Source organism: Xyrauchen texanus, chromosome 50 (assembly GCF_025860055.1).
Source record: "Xyrauchen texanus isolate HMW12.3.18 chromosome 50, RBS_HiC_50CHRs, whole genome shotgun sequence".
In the NCBI taxonomy this organism is placed as follows: Eukaryota; Metazoa; Chordata; class Actinopteri; order Cypriniformes; family Catostomidae; genus Xyrauchen; species Xyrauchen texanus.
The window spans coordinates 1993585-2012641 of NC_068325.1; the positions used below are offsets into that span (position 1 = coordinate 1993585).

General features: G+C 36.6%; 1 protein-coding gene across 2 annotated transcripts; it reads right to left on the minus strand.

Annotated features, from left to right (window-relative positions):
- Positions 1-313: 313 nt before the first annotated feature.
- On the minus strand, positions 314-18678 carry LOC127641390 (RNA-binding protein FXR1-like). 2 transcript variants are annotated; one of them, XM_052124373.1, is made up of 17 exons: positions 18611-18678; positions 15563-15615; positions 15382-15475; positions 15201-15272; positions 14965-15113; positions 11164-11257; positions 10955-11071; positions 10465-10635; positions 10293-10371; positions 9913-10022; positions 9743-9829; positions 9445-9652; positions 8536-8751; positions 6912-7112; positions 6098-6175; positions 5540-5625; positions 314-1976 (listed from the first exon to the last, which is right to left on the minus strand). In XM_052124373.1, the coding sequence occupies exons 1-17, from the start codon at positions 18659-18661 to the stop codon at positions 1827-1829; spliced, it is 2016 nt and encodes a 671-aa protein (XP_051980333.1). In that variant the 5' UTR covers positions 18662-18678; the 3' UTR covers positions 314-1826. The 2 variants fall into 2 exon arrangements, with proteins under 2 accessions (XP_051980333.1, XP_051980334.1); XM_052124374.1 differs by lacking the exon at positions 6098-6175.
- Positions 18679-19057: the final 379 nt, after the last annotated feature.

Sequence of the window (19057 nt, forward strand, 5' to 3'; positions counted from 1 at the left end):
TGTTTTCATCTTGATCTGATCTTTTTGTATGATAAAGTCTACATTCAAAGTGTGAACAGCAAAAATCCCATCATATCTGAATCTGGATTGGCAAAAAAGGTTTCTAGAAACAAGTCCAAGACATTAAACGTAATTCTGTTTAATGTAAATGCCTTATTCGAAATATCTACCGTTCATTCAAATCTTTGCATGTCAAAAGTAAATCAATTTTGTTACAAGACACAGGCATTTAAGAAAAGTCAAGCACTGGAACAAACATATTTTAGATTTGTTTGTTTTTACAAACATTAAAAGAAATGAATATCAGTCAGTATATGGATGGGCAGACGTTTATGAACATATGAATTCATTTTTTAAATGTTTTATACAGTACATGAATATTATTTTAGAAATATGTGTAACCCAAGTAATGTACAAGTAATTACCTTAATTGAAAGTCAGCAACTGTAATCTGATTACAAGAATTTAAAATGTTACACTATTACCAAAAAATTTCAGATTACTGAAAAAATTACTTTGTAATCAGATTACACCCAACACTGGTCATTTGTGATAGATTTCACTCACAAATAGCATTAAATACACATTATTAGTAATTTCCATAACTTCCCCAGGCACAGAAATCCCAATTTAAAAAGTCCCAGATATTTCCATGATCATGAGAACCCTTTTGTTTAGAAAGGGAACAACATGGTTCCCACACGTTTTAACAAATAACTTCAAACAAAGTGTTTTTCCAATTGCTTTTTTAAAATTATTTTCTGGAGATCACACTTACAATTAAATATTTTAGAGCATAGCATAACTTTAAAAAAGTATACCCAGTAGAAACATCCAAGGCTTTTTAAGATAACACTAATTTCCAAGACTTTTTCAGACCTGGAAACTGACATTTTAAATTTCCCTGAACGTGGGAACCCTGAATTGATTTTAAAACAGTCTGAAAACCAACTTTAAAGGTTTGGCTGGAAGATCAAATGTTTATTTATGAACTACCTGCATACAAAACATATTGCACATCAAACAACCAGAATGATCTTTAAAAAAAAAACAAACAAAAAAAAAAAACAACAAAAACCAAAGGACTAACAAACGTAGTTTACAGAACAGAAAATCTGGAAATTGATCTTTCAGTAGTCCAAATTGTCACTTGCGTGCTAATAAGTTCCGGCAGTTTAGTGTTAAAAATAACTGCAAAGTTAACTTTAAATACTGTACATATTAAAATAAATTAAAAAAAGGTTCCTTTCACGAAACTGTCTTTACCACCGTTACAACCCATCAGGCAAAGGATGAAAACCCAATTCAATCGCTCAGGTTCTTAAAGGAAGTGTGACATACAGTACAGCATTTAAAATGGACAAAGTTAGCAGACCAGTTTCCAGACTAACATCATTTCTAAAGGTCAAGAACTGACTATTCAGTGCAAAACATCCTTTCCCCATAACCCCTTCCCAACGTGAAGAAGTGGTTGCATATTAAAACGTAACAAAGCAGCTAAGATGTCTGGGAGTTTTTCTGTTAATCGCCATTTCAGACACGTTCTTTTGTTTCGTCTACAGCCAGCCAACATAAATGTTGAAACTCTGCTCTGAAGGCACAACATCAGATCAAGAACATACTTAGGAGTGATTTAATGTTTTTTTTTTTTTTGTCTCAATGTTTTTGTTTTCTTTCACCGTAATTCTCCAATCTGTTCCATTGTGAAGGAACCAAAAAGTGCAATCGAGAATGTGGAAGTCCATACGTCTATCTTTGGCAAGCTTGTACAAGCACTATTGTAAAATTGTAAAGGTTATGAGTTTTCAAGAAAAACACTGAACTAATTAGGAGATTCCATTGACAACGGCTTGGTTGGTTTTGGGCACCTTCTCAGCAGAAGCTTGTGAAGATTTATTCTGATCGTCTGCTTTGGTACTGGGGCCGTTGCTCACAGCTTCAGTGGGACTGTGCTCCGATATGAACTCCACTTGACCCTGAGGATTGAAGAAAACATTTCTGCTAAGAAGACTGAAACAAAAGACCTTTAAAGCTTAGTTGTGTAAAGTTACAGTGTAATCTAAAAATAAGGTTCCCAAACCTTCTGACCAATGAATTTCCATGTCTATTCATGATTACTGAATAAGGATTATTTATGGAGTCATCCTTTGCTTATGGAACAAATCTACAGGTAAAAAAATTACCTTAGAAAGGTGGCAGAATCATTCTTTTATTTTTACACAGAGATAGTTAGGTCTATTACTAGAATCAGTTGACTTCAGTACCCCTTGTTGCATTAAATGCCAATTGTGTGAGTCCAAAAATGGATGAAAAAAACTAGGAGTGGCGAAAACATTAGGAGTATTCAAAATATTTTGGACATGTCCACATTAATGCAGATACATTTTGAAAAGAGTGCCACACTGACGTTTTAAAGCATTTTCCAAAAGTTGCTCATCCACTATGAAAACTCATAAATCCCCTTACTGCTCATGTGGGGAAAAAACTATTGCCGTTACATTTATGGTCCGAAACACAACTGTACTCATGTTCCATCGCTGAACAGCGATTCGGAGTAAACTTTCCGTCGCTTTTGAAGGAATGCAATGTGAAGGTTGTACAAAGTAACATTTATCATATATATTATATATCATAGTGAATAGCAGGCACAACAATGACTCTACAAGATGGAGGGTATCTTGATTGTTTTCTCTGTTTCCCCTCTCCACACTACATCGTGAAGACTGCAATTTCAAATGTACCCACTTGGCAGAGTGTTTTTGAAAAACCATCTCCGTGCGGACAGAAGGCAAAAACGTAATGAAAAACATGTAAAAATGTATTGTGGACGTGGCCTTAATATCCTTTGAGATTCTGGTTCAGATCAAACTTTCCTTTTTGTATCTTAATTTTTAAGCCCCTATATGGTTAAATCCCAGAGATATGGGGCTCTAAATGTGGCTCCATTAGTAACTGGTTAAATTTTTAAGCTAGTTTGTTTTTACCCAACAAAAAGATCTGAAGTACAAATAATGTTGAAAAAAGAACTGTACCTTATTTAATGACATTTTAAACAAATTATAGTAAAAGACCAACCTATATCGGTGAAAAAATAATGACCCTGCCAGCTTTCTAATGGTTTTTGTTTACCTGTAGTTTTGCTCTAAAATTCCATGTGAAAATTGTCATTTTGACCACCTTCAAGAACATAATGGATTATTCAGTAAATATTGATCAATGGCATTTAATATTTTGGCTTTCATTATCATTTATGTTCATCTTTCACCAGTACAAAAAATACAACATTTTGGGGGGACCTCTGGGTGTATTTGACACGAAATGACCCAAGGATGTAATTCCATTCTTTGAAGTTATGCCCCTACCTCTTTAGTATACCAATATTTTTCTTATGAATAGTGCAATAATGGGAGAAAAAAAAGTGTTGTTAGTGACCCTCGATTTGTAATAGTGTCAATATACATTTGCAATTCCACTAATAATATTTGTATGATTATTTCATATCTATACAAGTTAACTACTGCAGGATATCTACAGTTGAAGTTAGAGGTTTACATAGACCTTAGCCAATCGTAAAGCATTTTCCCTGTCTTAGGTCAGTTTGGATCACTATATTTTAAGAATGAGAAATGACAGAATAATAGGACAGATAATTTTTTATTTCAGCTTTTATTTCTTTCATCACATTCCCAGAGGGTCAGAAGTTTAACTACACTTTGTTAGTATTTGGTAGCATTGCCTTTATATTGTTTAACTTGGGTCAAATATTTTGGGTATTCTTCCACAAGCGTCTCACAATAAGTTGCTGGAATTTTGGCCCATTCCTCCAGACAGAACTGGTGTAACGGAGTCAGATTTGTAGACCTCCTTGCTCTTGTTCTGCCCACACATAAGATTGAGGTCAGTATTTTGTGATAGCCACTTCAATACCTTGACTTTGGTGTCCTTGAGCTATTTTGCCTCAATTTTGGAGGTATGTTTGGGGTAATTGTCTATTTGCAAGACCCATTTTCAACTGAGCTTTAACTTCTTGATTGATGTCTTGAGATGTTGCTTCAATATATCCACATAATTTTCATTCCTCATGATGCAATCTATTTTGTGAAGTACGTCAGTCCCTCCTGCAGCAAAGCACCTCCACAACATGATACTGCCACTCCAATGCTTCACGGTTGGGATGGTGTTCTTCGGATTGCAAGCCTCACCTTTTTCCTCCAAACATTACAATGGTCATTATGGCCAAACAGTTCAATTTTTGGAGCAGTGGCTTCTTCCTTGCTGAACAGCCTTTCAGGTCAGTCCGATATAGGACTCGTTTTACTGTAGATATACATACTTTCTAACCCGATTCCTCCAACATCTTCACAAGGTCCTTTACAGTTGTTCTGGGATTGATTAACACTTTTCGCATCAAACTACATTAATCTCTAAGAGACAGAATGCGTCTCCTTCCTGAGCCGTATGATAGCTGCGTGTCCCCATGGTGTTTATACTTGCGTACTATTGTTTGTACAGATAAATGTGGTAACTTCAGGCATTTGGAAATTGCTCCCAAGGATGAATCAGACTTGTGGAGGTCCACAATGTTTTTTCTGAGGTCTTGGCTGAATTCTTTTGATTTTCCCATGATGTCAAGCAAAGAGGCACTGAGTTTAGATGTAGGCTTTAAAATACAACTTCAATTGACTCCAATTAGGCTTGACATCATTTTCTGGAATTTTCTAAGGTGCTTAAATGCACAGTTAACTTAGTGTATGTGATCTTCTGACACACTGGAATTGTGATAGTCAATTAAAAGTGAAACAATCTGTCTGTAAACAATTGTTGGAATAATTACATTATAATTATTGGAATAAATGAGTCATGCCCAAAGCAAATGTCCTAAATGACTTGCCAAAAATATAGTTTGCTAATATGAAATCTGTGGAGTGGTTAAAAATGATTTTTAATGACTTCAACCAAAGTGTATGTAAACTTCTGACTTAAAGTGCATTTATTTTGTTATAGCATGACAAATGAGTACTTTATTCATGCAAATGACTACTATTTCATGTTGAATTTTTAAAAAAGCAATATTTTGCAGATAACTAGAAAAATATATATTCATAATAAACATTTCCAGGATTTTTCCATGAATTTTCCAGGCCAGGAAATTACCATTTTAAAATTCCCTGATATTTCCAGGTATTCCATTTAAAAAAAAGAATCCTTAAAAGTCAACATAAAATGGCAAAATATAGACACAAATTAGGTGTTTCCCAATGATAATGCTTATTTTTATCATTATTAGCTATTATTGCTGTTTTACCTTTATTACATAAACCAGCATTAAATTACAGTGTTAACTACTGGCTTAATAGCAGTTTGGTTAATTAAATATTATTCTTGGTATAACATGCAGTGATGAATTATGCACATTAAAACCAGGTACATGCATTAAATAGGGTCGACTTTAAACCATTTCAGAAGTTCTTTTTTCAAACTAAACACAGAAAGTAGAGAAAAATAATATATATATATATATGAGGAAATATTAAGTTACCATCTCCTTTTTGTTCATCTTCAGATCTCTCAGGGTTCTCTGTCTGCTTTGAGATTCAGCACGTGATATGTAGTCAGCCACAGTTACTGCAAGAGATGTCATTGATTTTATTTGCAAAAGATATTTATAATTTTTAAAAGAATAGTTCACCCAAAATCTTTAATTCTGCAATCATGTTCTCACCCTTATGTTGTTCCAAACCCATATGATCTCCTTGTGTGTTCCAAATGTTTAGTTTTTTTTTAACTATTCCATTTATGTAAGAGACCTTCATGCATTTACATAAACCATGCAAATGCATAGCCAATTAGAATTAGTGTGTTAATTTCTAGAACAACATTCTAGAAAAATGTCACACTCTAATGCCTGCACCAAAGAAAATGCAAACAAATTCAAAACGTTTGAACAAGTTAAATTTGCTAGTGGCTAACGTGTTTGATCACTAGGCTTGCGTAAATTTAAATTTACTGTTACATTGGTCATTACAGGCGTATGATGCCATGCAGCTTGGATTAACATTCGCTTTGTACACAAACTGTGTTAATGAATTCTGGTTACCTGGCTGCCTCTCCTCAGGAGGGCGAAAACGGCGGCGGCGACTACGATTGCGCCGCTCTGGTTTAGCTTCAGCATCATCTACAAAAGATCAGTGTAACCTGAACTTAAATATCATCGGCCATTTTAGGAAAGTTTGTGAGATTGTTCATATACACATTCAGAATTGGTGGCAGTTTATGAGATTTGTGTAATCAATGTTACACCATGTCCAAACTGAATGCAAGTCTCTCCCATGATAATCAATGAATTGGTCTACAAGGGAATCATAAGGAATTTAATAATTCTATTTCTGATTCCACTGAATGATTTCATTAGCAATTCTTTTAGTACTTAAAAAAAATAATGAGTCATTAGTTCGGGAATCGGACTTCACTGGTCACGCTGTAGGATTTGCACTGTAGATTCAAAAGAACCGGCTCATAAGTGTCAGTAATTCAGGAATGGGACTACACTGATTGCTCTATATATTCAATAGAAATGGCTCAAAAACTATGCTGGTCTTGTGGTTTTCATGTGTTCGGGAAACGTTAACAACAGCCAAATCTTGAAAATCATTCAGTTCTGGTATTTAAAAAAAATAACCAAACCTAAATATTCAATGAATAAATATAAAAGAATAAAAGTATTATAATACCAATGGATTTCGGCTGAAAATACAGAAGGAAATAGTTTATTCAACCATATAACTGTTGCTCAAATCCTTAGAACGTTCACTACAACTTTTCCAGTGTGGACAACCTCAAGTCATGTGGCGTGTCACATTGCATTATCCGTCACGCCCGGGTGTAAAAGAAGTAAATATTCTCACACTTACCAAGTCCGTTCTCGCTGAGGGAGGTGTTGTCGGACTCGCTCATGCCATCCATAACTGTGGTGTCTTCATCGGTGCGGCGGCGGCGAGAACGTCTGCGGCGGTTTGTGTTCATCTGGGACTCACTGCCGTCCGTGTCTGCAGTCTGATCCGTCTCAGTGTTGTCCAACAGACTGTAAGGGTTTCCATCGGGATCTTTCAGAACTGATGTGAAAAACATTACAGTCATATTACAACAATATTTCTATAGTAAAACCATGGTTAATTGTGAAAAAATGTAAAACCAAAAAAAAGCTGTACATCACTATTGAAGAAATAACCATGCTATTAAAATGGATACGAGAAGGGATGTTGTGATAATGCTGCTAGAGTATTTTAATCAAACATGGAAATCCCACATGAACACCCCAAGCACTTTAATTATTGTTTCATTTCTGTCCAAGCGTATTACTGACGCTCAGCCGTGCGAGGAAACAGGAAGAACTCGCTTGTCCGTTTTAAACCCTCGCAAGGGGGTTTTTTGCACTACACACAATGCATGCAGAACTGTAATATCATCAAGTTGACCCATGTGAAACACAGGCAGAGTGTGTCCCCATTTACATATCCATTCAGGTGCATTAGCGGAGGTCGTAACGTTGCTTGTCTATTTGACACGTTGAACCGCGGTGCCAATGCTTATGAAACCGTGGGTTCAGGTTTTTACAGAGAATCGTTACACCCCTAGTAACTTTGCAGTTAACCAAAAAAAACTCCCGAATTCTCTATCCCTGCGTCCGAAATCACACACTGTAAAACCAAAAGTATACTTCGATATTGACATGAACGCTCAGCATTCATATTATATATATATATATATCACTTACAGCTGAGAACACTGCCATCTTTTAAATCCTAAGTTTGGGGGGCCTGTGTAGCTCAGCAAGTAAAGACGCTGACTACCACCCCTGGAGTCGCGAGTTTGAATCCAGGTTGTGCTTAGTGTTATTCCAGTCAGGCTTCCTAAGCAACCAATAGGCCCGATTGCTAGGGAGGGTTGTATAACATGGGTTTACCTCCTCGTGGTCGATATAATGTGGTTCTCGCTCTCGGTGGGGCATGTGGTGAGTTGTGCGTGGATGTCGTGGAGAATAGCGTGAAGCCTCCACAAGTGCAAGGTCTCCGTGGTAACATGCTCAACAAGCCATGTTATAAGATGTGCTGATTGACAGTCTCCGACATGGAGGCAACCGAGATTCGTCCTCTGCCACCCGGACACCAGTCAGATGGCGAAACAACCAAGGAGGACCCTCCCGGTCAGACGAAGAGAGAACCTATTGCCCAATCTAAAGATCAAAATTTCCCCCTATAGATCACAGTACGGGCTCTGGTTTCTAGAAATGGCTTTAACTGGCAGGTAAAACTCATAAACCACATGAATTGAGGCAACAGTGTGTGGATAATTAAACTCCAACGTTTAATTCTTAAGCCCCAGGTATACTTCGCTCACACGAATTCTATTCAGCAACGTGGACAATTGAAGTATACTGATAGCCACGCAGATATTCAATATATCTACCATGGTATAAACAATATCTCTACCAGATGACACATTTCTACCATTGACCCTAGAAAGAAGTCAGTGTACCTGAGCTAATAGAGTTAGATGCTCCTCGTCCCGAGCCACGACCTCTGCTCCCAGGATCTCCACGCCCTCTCCCCCTCCCCTCTCCTGGTCTCCTTCTGCTGTCTCTCTGCTGTCTGGGGGCACGCTCCGGCTCCTCCCCAGCCAGGGACCAGTCGCTCAGCTCTTCTTTGCGCTCGGAGTCAGTCTCAGAGACATACGAGTGCTCAGAGTTAGTGCCTGTGGACCACACGAGAAGGTTACTTTACTAACCCAAAAACAAGCCAGCTTTCTGAAACTGCCATAAGACACTTATTACTCCACCATAAGTTTCCCAAAGGTTTTCCCATTCATTTCTCCCATAGGGATTTCATAAAATCCTTCATAAGTGTTCAAAGCCATGAACCGAACCAAACCAACCAGCTCTAAGGTGAATCACAACATTACAAACTTTACAAACTTTGATTTGAAGCAAAAGTTCAAGACTGTGTACCAAACGTCTTCAATGAGGGAATGAAATACAATCCCACGAAGCATTGCGAATGACAATCATATAAAAAAACGGTAGGAAAATCAAAAACTATTGATTTAAAGTTGTTGATTAGAAGTATAGATACAATACTATCTATTATTTTTTTTCTCCCCAATTTGGAATGCCCAATACCCAATGCGCTCTAGGTCCTCGTGGTGGCATATTCAGCAGTTTCCTGTTAATGTATTAGAAACAATAAATGTCAAACAAACTTTCTAAAAGTGGGATGAAGCAGCCTGGCAGCCCTTAATAGTCATTAAATTAAAAAAAAAAGAAATATGAAAATATGCTTAAATTTCTTGCATTTCTTGAAGTATGGCATTTTTGACAGCTAATAGGAGATTCTCCCAATAACTTGTGTATTACCTCTTTAATTTGCACAGATTACATAACAGCCCTACCATAGCCAGATGTGTATCCAGGACCCCGGCGGCCACGGCCACGGCCCCTGCCACTGTACGACCGATTGGTATGGAGAGTGTTTGGCGCGCTCTCATCAGTGGCCTTGTCCTTGTCGAATGGTCGGTTTGGGGCAGGCCTGTAACCCATCCCGATCTGACGCAGCTGCTCGTCAATCTGCAGCCGCTCCAGACAAAGCTGTTCTACCTCCTGCGCAACACAAGCAAGCAGATGAGTTTCTCCAACAGATTTTCATCTCAACACCACAGTTTCTGTTCATAGCTCGCTAGTAATACTCACGTTTAGGTAAGCAATATGGTATTCAAGTAAGACTTGTACGTTGCCAATACTCTCCTTTGTTCCAACAAATGTAAACGGCACCATTCCCTATCAAGAAATTAGTTGCTGCGTCATTGTCGGTCTATAATTTTTTCTGGCTGGTATTTTTGTGGTACTTTCTAGTGCATTACCTCTTGTCGGGGAAGTTTGTTGTCATTGTCACCTTCGATACGCACTCGTACCACACCAGATTTGTCAACAATTTCCTGGATAACCTTACCATTTTTGCCAATAACCTTCCCTACAAAGATAAGATTTGTAAAAAAATTATTTAATAATCAAAAATTTTGGATGTTAACTACAACATGAAATAAAAAATGATTATATTGATGCACTTTCCTGGTATTATTGTGAACAAAACCTTGAAGAATTATTTTTGTTGTTTGCAAGCCCATGTCACATTACAGAAGTAAAAGGAGTTGTGCATGTCATTTCATGTTGACTGAGCTTTTTACACACAAAAAAAGGGTTATACAAACTGGTTTCTTAGAGAACCAAAAAAATGACATACCGACAAGATTGCGAGGAATCTGAACAGAATCTTCCAAAAACTCGAGATAATTCCTTGCTTTCTGTACCGCCTCCACAGTCTGTAATGCAATGTTTAAGAATGCATCTTATCCCTTTTATTGTTAAAATAATCTGTTTAGTGAAACATTTCTGTGAATAGAAAGCTGACGGACCTCTCCGTAAATTCTGAAGGTTCCTGTCTCCTCGTCCAGTTCGATGGCGGTCACTCCAGTCACCTTCCTGGCCTGCTGGATGTTACTGCCATGGCTTCCGATGGCGAGACCCATGAGGTCTTCCCTCACAGTGAATTCCTCTTGAAACGCTGAGGCCAGCTGCTTTGTACTCTAAGTTTACAGTTTTTAATATCGAATTAGTTTATGTACTTGAAAGAATAGTTCACCCAAAAAAATGTGATTAAACAAACACTAAACCCCTCAGTCCTTACTGCAAGAGTAGCCAACCCTGCTCCTGGAGAGCTACCTTCCTGCAGAGTTTAGCACACCTGCCTGTAATTTTCAAGTAATCGTGAAGACCTTGATCAGCAGGCTCAAGTGTGTTTGATTAGGGTTGGATCTAAAATTTGCAGGAAGGCAGCTCTCCAGGAGCAGTTACAAGCCTTGCTGTAATGCATTAATTGTCAAAGAAAGAGATAAGCCATTTAACCTCAAGATGTTTCGTGGCCTCTTCGTTCCTGGACATGAGCAAGAGTTTTGTGCGGATGCTGCGTAGATGCATGTCGCTCAGCAAGGAGACGCGCTTGATTGTGGATTCATTCATGGACTGGTGTTCAGGAAATGTAAAATAAAATAAGCTTCAATGTTCAAAAAAACCTACTTCCAAAAGTAAGGAAAAAAAGAAGGGCAAACACTTACCAGTACAAACAGATGGCTTTGCTCTGGGCTGTATACAATCTGAATGGCTCCAACTGCCTTCTTGAAATCCTTGTGGGCGTGTTCATTCTCGCATCTGACATGGGCAAATGTGTGAAGAAAATAATTCACTGTTTTCCCCAACACACAGCATCAGCACTTATGATTTATATCGATGAATCTTTCAAAAACATGCTCGGGATATATTTCACCCCAAAATCAAAGGAAAACAAAATTTCAGTAACCTTATTTTAGGAACATAAATATTTTTGCATGGTGACATTTACACCCAACCTTACATTACTTTAATGCATCTGAAACTTTTACTTTTGAGTCTTTTTGAAACCATTCTCAATGGTGATTCTCATCAGATTATCTTTACTGTAATAGTCTGTTCTTATTGTGCATTAACGTTTCTAGGGTGTTTCTTCGACTTCAGACACTTTTAGCACTGTGGATTTCTACAAAGTAAAGTCTCGTTATAAAATGTTTTACACTCTCACTATTTAAATTTGTCTACTAACAATGTCCAACAGTGCATGCACAGAAGATTTATGTCATTTACATTAGTGTTTCCCAACCTTTTTTGACACAAGTACCCCCACTACATATTACCTCCTCATTGATACAAAACCAAAGATGTGTACCGAAGACTAAATCATTTAACATTATCATTGATTATTATTCATGATAATCAATTTTATTTCTAGTACAATATATTTTAGATATAATGTCCATTTTGCTTGCATATGAAAGTAATTGTTTCATAGCTAATGCCATTATTCATACAGGGGCATTCTAACATGGTACATAATGATATATGAAATTAAAAAATATATTTTATCATTAGTTTTTCATAATTGTCGTCACATTTTAGTTTTTTTTTTAAATTTACAAATTCGGAAGGCCTGGGTATCTCAGTGAGTATTGATGCTGACTATCAGAATGGAGTCACGAGTTTGAATTCAGGGCTTGCTGAGTGAATCCAGTCAGGCTTCCTAAGCAACCAAATTGGCACGGTTGCTAGGAAGGGTAGAGTTACATGGGGAAACCTCCTCGTGGTAGCTATAATGTGGTGAGTTGTACATGGATGCTGCGGAGAATAGCGTGAAGTCTCCACATCTGCTAGGTCTCCGTTGTAACGCACTCAACAAGCCATGTGATAACCTGCTCGGATTGATGGCAAACGTTACATAGACTAAAAAAACTATATCGGTATTGTTCAAATGAAGATTGCGATTAATAGGAAAATCTATATTTTTACAACTCCCAAATTTGATTATATTTATTTTATGCCAGAAGTGATTTTGTTTGGTTCAACATAGCAAAATCCTATTATTTTTGCATACCCCATGGAACCTGCTTACGTATCCCTGGTTGGGACTCACTGATTTGTCATTTTTGTCCGAAAGTCATAAAAATTCCTATCACATTTCAAGTACATCTCAAATTCTGTATTTTGTTTAGTAAAATTCTGTGCTGGAAATGACACCTTAATGCTAATTTCAGTATGTTTTTCATAATACTGATTATGGATTACATATTGATTTATTATAAAAATGTTATGTATCCTAAATATAATTTAAAATTCTATTAGATTTTCATACTGTGTAATTTTGAAACAATGATGGCTCAATTGGAAATGAAGCCCAATTAAAACTGCCATCTTTATCTTGATTTTCACTTGTCTCATTTTTCAAATCAAGCATGCGCTTCACTAGGGCTGCAACTAACGATTATTTTGATAATCGATTAATCAAACAATTATTAGAATGCTTATTCAACTATTCGCCGAATATTGCAATGATTTTTACAATATTCTTTAGCTCTTAACTGATTATTCAGCTTGTGTCCCGAAGTTGGATTAAACGTGCTTGCTAACTTTTAAGTTTAATGCAGTAAGGAACTTCACTGCAAAATAATCCTATTGTTATCAAGTGTTTTTGTCTTGTTTTCCATTTAAAATGGTCTAAAAATCCTTATTGAAAAGCAACATAAGATATTTGAACTTGCTTTAAGAGAATGTATCTTAAATATAAGTGTTTTTTGCATTTACGTGTTTTTTTTCCCACTTGGTTATACTTCTGCGAGTGCAGTAAAGACAAAATATACTTCTATTCAAGAGCTATCCTTTAAAACAAGTATAAATATCTTATACGCTGCTTCTCAGGTGAATCATCTTTTTTTAAAGGATTTTTAGATATTTTAAAATATTTGTATTTTCAACATTCTCGGTTAATCATTTTTTTCTGCAGTAAAGCTGCTAAATGTTTTAAAGGAATAAAACAGAGAAATTACAGTTTCGGAGTTTATAGTTATTTACATGATCTGCTTCTGTGTTATTTGAACTTTAATAAAGCTATAATAAATATAACTATATTTAAGATGTAACGTCAGGGTCTTTCCTTTAAAGAGATCCAGCTTCACTTATACCACAATGAGAGTGCTTCTGAATTTACTTACTTTATTTTTGTACAGTTCACTCATACTTTGGGATCTACATCACCTGAAGCTGTTTGGAACGTTTAGAGCACATCTGGACAGCTAATTCTTCCTCTCCTCAGTCAGGCCCGAGCTGCAGTGCTGCTCTTGCGTGCCATCATTACGGTTTAATGTGATCCCATGTTACATTAAATGAGATCAAATTACTATTCGTCAACGGAAATTGTCGAAAATGTTTTATTGTCGACTAATCGTTTCGGCCCTACTCTTCAATTACTAGTTTAGGGAAAAAATTGTTTGGTGTGGTGGAAATGACGGCACAACTGTGGCTAATTGTAATTTTAGAAAAACAATTGATAGAAATCATTTTCACACAATAAATATTTAAATGTTTTTTTTTTTTTTTAACTCCGTTTAGATTATCATAGTTTTTAAACATGTGATTAGTATTTTTAGGATGAATTTTCATAGTTAAATATATAAATTCTGGGTCTGGGACAAGGCTAAAACTGTCAAATCTATCCAGCAAAGGCACAACAAAATAAAAATTGGATGCCTGGTAAAAGTTTCGAACTCAGTTTTAATAAGAACTTCATATACAGTATGAAAAAGAACAATTTAGTTTCATTAATAAATTAAACCCTGGAACATAAAATGGCCTGAAGTTGAAAAAACATGCTTTTATTTAAATTATTATAAATTAAAGGTGGTACAACACATTGCAGTGATGAAAGTGAAATTGTTTTCATTACGGTAATGAGAATTTGTGAATTAGAAAATAATGTCACAATGCAAAATATCTTAATGGTAGTAAAAATAGACGTCTACATTCAAGACTTCTTATATATATATATATATATATATTGAGGGTGAAATATGACCCACACGTTCATGAATTTATATTTCTCACAATGTTTCTAAAAAAATGTGTTCTAAAGGTTCACAATGTTTGATTAGTTTTGGAAACAAATGGCTGTCATGTCTGGCCATGTAATGAATTGTTTTCCATTTTTGGATTGGATACACCAAATCAGGGGTCAGCAACCTTTTTGCATCCCAACTCAAAAGCAATGCTTCACAGTTACATTTTCAATGGGACAAATATGCAGTATTATTTGTAATCGTGCTTGTGTAATAAAATAATGATCTCACTAATAATATTTTCAACTTGGTGTTTAGAAATCATCATAGGATGCACCTTGTGAAGTTGGTTGGACTTTTATGTAGCCTAGCTCAAATCCAAGTAAGTTAGGGCTTTTCTATCATTCTAAAATGTGGAACATATTTATATTAAACAATGACCAGATGTGTCCAAATTTCTTATTGGTACTGTAGTTAATGCATAATGATGTTAGTACTCACGCTGCTCTGAGATCTTCAGGGACAGGAACAGTGCACTTAAAGAATGTGTTCTGTGTCACAGCTTTATTACGATTCACTGGGCGGAGACGTTCAAACGTAACTATTTCATTGTAGGTTGCGTCACAAGCAGCATACTCGATCACGTAGAACTGCACGAAACAAAAGTGAAAGTAAATCAGAGCTCAACTCAAAGGTCTTCAGAGGAAACAGAAACTGTACAGAGTGAGCATACTTACATCTCCTTTCATCATGCGTACTTGAGCAAGCCACCAACCACAGGGCTCTTGTTCATTTGCTCTGGAGTATATCTGAACAGTGAAAGCCACTTGTTAGAGTCACTGAATGTGGCTTTATGCAGATCGTAGATGCGATGAGAGACAGTGAAGCACTAATACTATACATACTGAATCTACTCACCTCCACTTCTTCTCCTTCATTGATTTCCTTTTTGCCATCAGCTGGAGGTGGCAACCGCACATCACTGAAGGGGACTTGTCTTTCAGGTTGCCAGCTAAAACAAAACAATGATGCTCATTTATCAACACGTGTTTTAAAAGCAATAGTGTCATATGATTTTGAACAATTTGCACCTACTTACTCATTTTCAAATGAAATGGAGAGCGAGTCATCATGAACATCTTTGACAAAACCCTGGAACAATAAAATAGTTTAATTGCATATTTAGTTTTCACAAAAAAATAAATAATAATTTTAGAGTCATTAACAAATAAGGCTGTCCAAAATTACAAAAATTAGATTTAAAAAATATTGTGTAGGTCCCCCTTGTGCCGCCAAAACAGCACCAAACCGCATTTCAGATCAGCATTCTGATATGCTCTTCTGCTCACTACAAGTGTACAGAGCTGTTATCAGAGTTACCATAGACAGTTTGAATCAGTATGGCCATTCTCTGTTGACCTCTCTCATCAACCCATTCACAGAACTGCCGCTCACTAGATGTTTTTTGTTTTTGGCACCATTCGGAGAAAATTCTAGAGACCGTTGTGGGTGAAAATCCCAGAAATCCTCAAACCAGCCACAACAATCATCAACAATCATCCATGCAATTATTTAATCAGACAATCATGTGGCAGCAGTGCATAAAATCATGCAGATACGGGTCAGGTACTTGTTCACATCCACCATCAGAATTAGGAAAAAAATTTGATAACAGTGATTTGGAGAGTGGCATGATTGTTGGTGCCAGATGGGCTGGTTTGAGTATTTCTGGGATTTTCACACACAACAGTCTCTAGAATTTACTCAGAATGGTGAAAAAAAAAAAGAGAAATGCCTTGTTGATGAGAGAGGTCAGAGAATGGACAGACTGGTTCAAAAAGTTTACAGTAATTCAGATTACCACTCAATTGTGCTGAGAAAAATAGCAATGCGGGTTGGTGCTGTTTTGGCAGCACAAGCGGGACCTACAAAATACTAGGCAGTGTGTAATATATACACACACACACACACTGCCTAATATTGTGTAGGTTTGGAAAATGCAATGGCTATCCCAGTCTCAATGGTCTCACCAGACTGCATAGTTTGGGATAGGAAGACAGAGGTAAAGGCACTGGCCGACGCATGTTTTTGGAAGCCCATCAGACACTCCAAGTCATGTCAAGAATTGTTTATTTGGGAAGTGTTTATACTGCTTGTTTTCTTGGATAATTTGTTTGCCTTAACTTTTGTTTCCAGGAACCTCGTAGTGTGTCTTACAATCAAGGGACATGGCACCCTGGATTTATATACCCATTTCCCTACCAATTTGAATATTCTAAGCTATGGACTGTCAATTTGGCCTTAAGCAACGTGCTTTATTTACGAGTTAGGAATAGGAATTTTCTTGCCTTGTTTGGGAACTTCTTACTGTGCCTTTTACCAAGAAGGGTCCTCTGGCCCAGTTCAGGGACCCAAATCGCTAAATTGACTGCATGGAGATCTCTCAGCCACCCCAGACCAGTTGGGACCTGGCATCCTGGTTATATATGCTGATAATATTTCCAAGTCTGAGTTTTGGATGTTTGGCGATCTGTTTTGTTTATGGTAGTGTATCTACAGTACATTCGTTCCAGTGACCTGTGGTGGACTTGTGAGTGTCTGATGGGCCTCCAAAAAGATGCGCCGGCCTTCCTATCCAAAACCATGCAGTCTGGTGAGATGATCATGTACTTTCCAAAACTATCCCTTCAGTCATTAATTTTAAAAACATATTATTTTTCTACCTTACTAATACATCATGGTGCTTACTGAATTACAATCTAAGTCACTGACTGACTGGATGTTCATATGAAAAACACATTCACAAAAGGTTTTTTATTTTGTTTTTACAAACTGCGTGTAAATAAATAAAAAAAAAAAAAAAAGACTTTTGAATCTATAACCAATTTCCTGCATTTCAAGAGGCCTGTTGCACCCTTATATTTCCCATTTTAGCACTTTAAAGTTAAACTGACACTTGAAATTAAGTTCAACAAGCTGGTCAGCACACATCAAGTGGCATCTCTGAATTGTAAGTGACTCCAAAATGGGCGCTGGTATCTCTTAAACCCCATCTCAAAATAGACTGGTGTTAAAATATTTGCCGTGCTGGATGACAGCTCCAGATGGACAGGGAACAGCTGACACGCGCCATGATAAGATTGGTGCAAAAAGACATGTGCAGAATAACTGCAGGATGAGACTGTGAATAATAACTTAGACTTTCTATCTGGGCCTTAACTCATTCACCAAATGTTAAAAAAAATATATATAGGGTATCCCTGGTAGAAACCTATTGAGTAATGTATCAGATATACAGACGATGGATGGCTGGCTGGATGAACATCTGAACTGAATTTTTTTTACTACACTTTAAATGAGGCACATGAGCTTCCTATCTTAACTAAACCCACATACTATAGTTAACAAATGACACTTATTTAACTATACAATTTACTGCTTTCATAATAGACAGATTCAAACCTACCGAATACTATCGATGATATGAGTATGACAGATATCAAGCGTTGCTAATTATTGACTTTTAATATGTGATCAGTTATAAGTGCCTTATATTAACGATGCATATATTATGATTATGGGTATGTATGAAGGTGAGTTTATGTACGTATATGTATAATTATTTATTTTGTGTTCTTTTTTGTTTTTTAATTACCTATGCCTTGCTGCTGTTTTTTTTGGTATTGTTTGTATTGTTGTTGACTGGAAGCTCCTGTCACCTAGACAAATTCCTTGTATGTGTAAGCATACTTGGCAATAAAGCTGATTCTGATTCTGATTCTGATATTTGTGTAGTTCATTGTCGAATGACAAAATCAGTCGCATGACTGAGGAATGTTCAATCAATGAAATGAAACATTAGGTAATGTATTCTTATACAAAGACAGTTTTTTTTTTCTTATTTTTGTTAATAAGATAAAAGCTAAATAATAATCATGATTATGTGTAGAATTATTTGTATTTGAACATGATCCTCGCGCAGCTGCTAACGGCTAACACAGACAGAGCCGTGCACTATTTCCAAGCTCTAAAAGTACACGGTGCAGTTCGTTTAATAAAGTTTTTTTGAATGATTTAATGTCGTGTATGTCTTCAAAATATGAAATACTCGTGAACTGAAAACACGAGGTAACATAGCTGCGTTTACCTTGTAATAAGCTCCATTGGAGCCACGAACCTCCACCGTCAGATCCTCCATGTTGAGCGCGCGGGGGATGCTGGGTGAACCCGGTGGAACGCCTACATAACCAGGGGTTGGCAACCTTTTTGACATAGAGTGCCATTTTTTACTCTGCTGGTCAATGGCTGTACCGACACCCCTAAAAAACAAACTAAAAAACTTCCGCATGTATGTTTGTAGGAAAATGTTGCATTTTTCTAGTTTAATCGTTTATTTTTCATTACAAATTATATGATCAGATTATTTTTTGAGTGAAATTTTTTTGCAAAACCTGATGATTGATATAATCATGATCCTGTATGTGAATTTTCACAGGGCATCTTGTGAAAGTGCTTTTTAAATTATGTCATACTACATTTTACAAAATAACGCAGAGGGGTAATCACTAGCACGCAAGCAACAATGAGAGAGGAC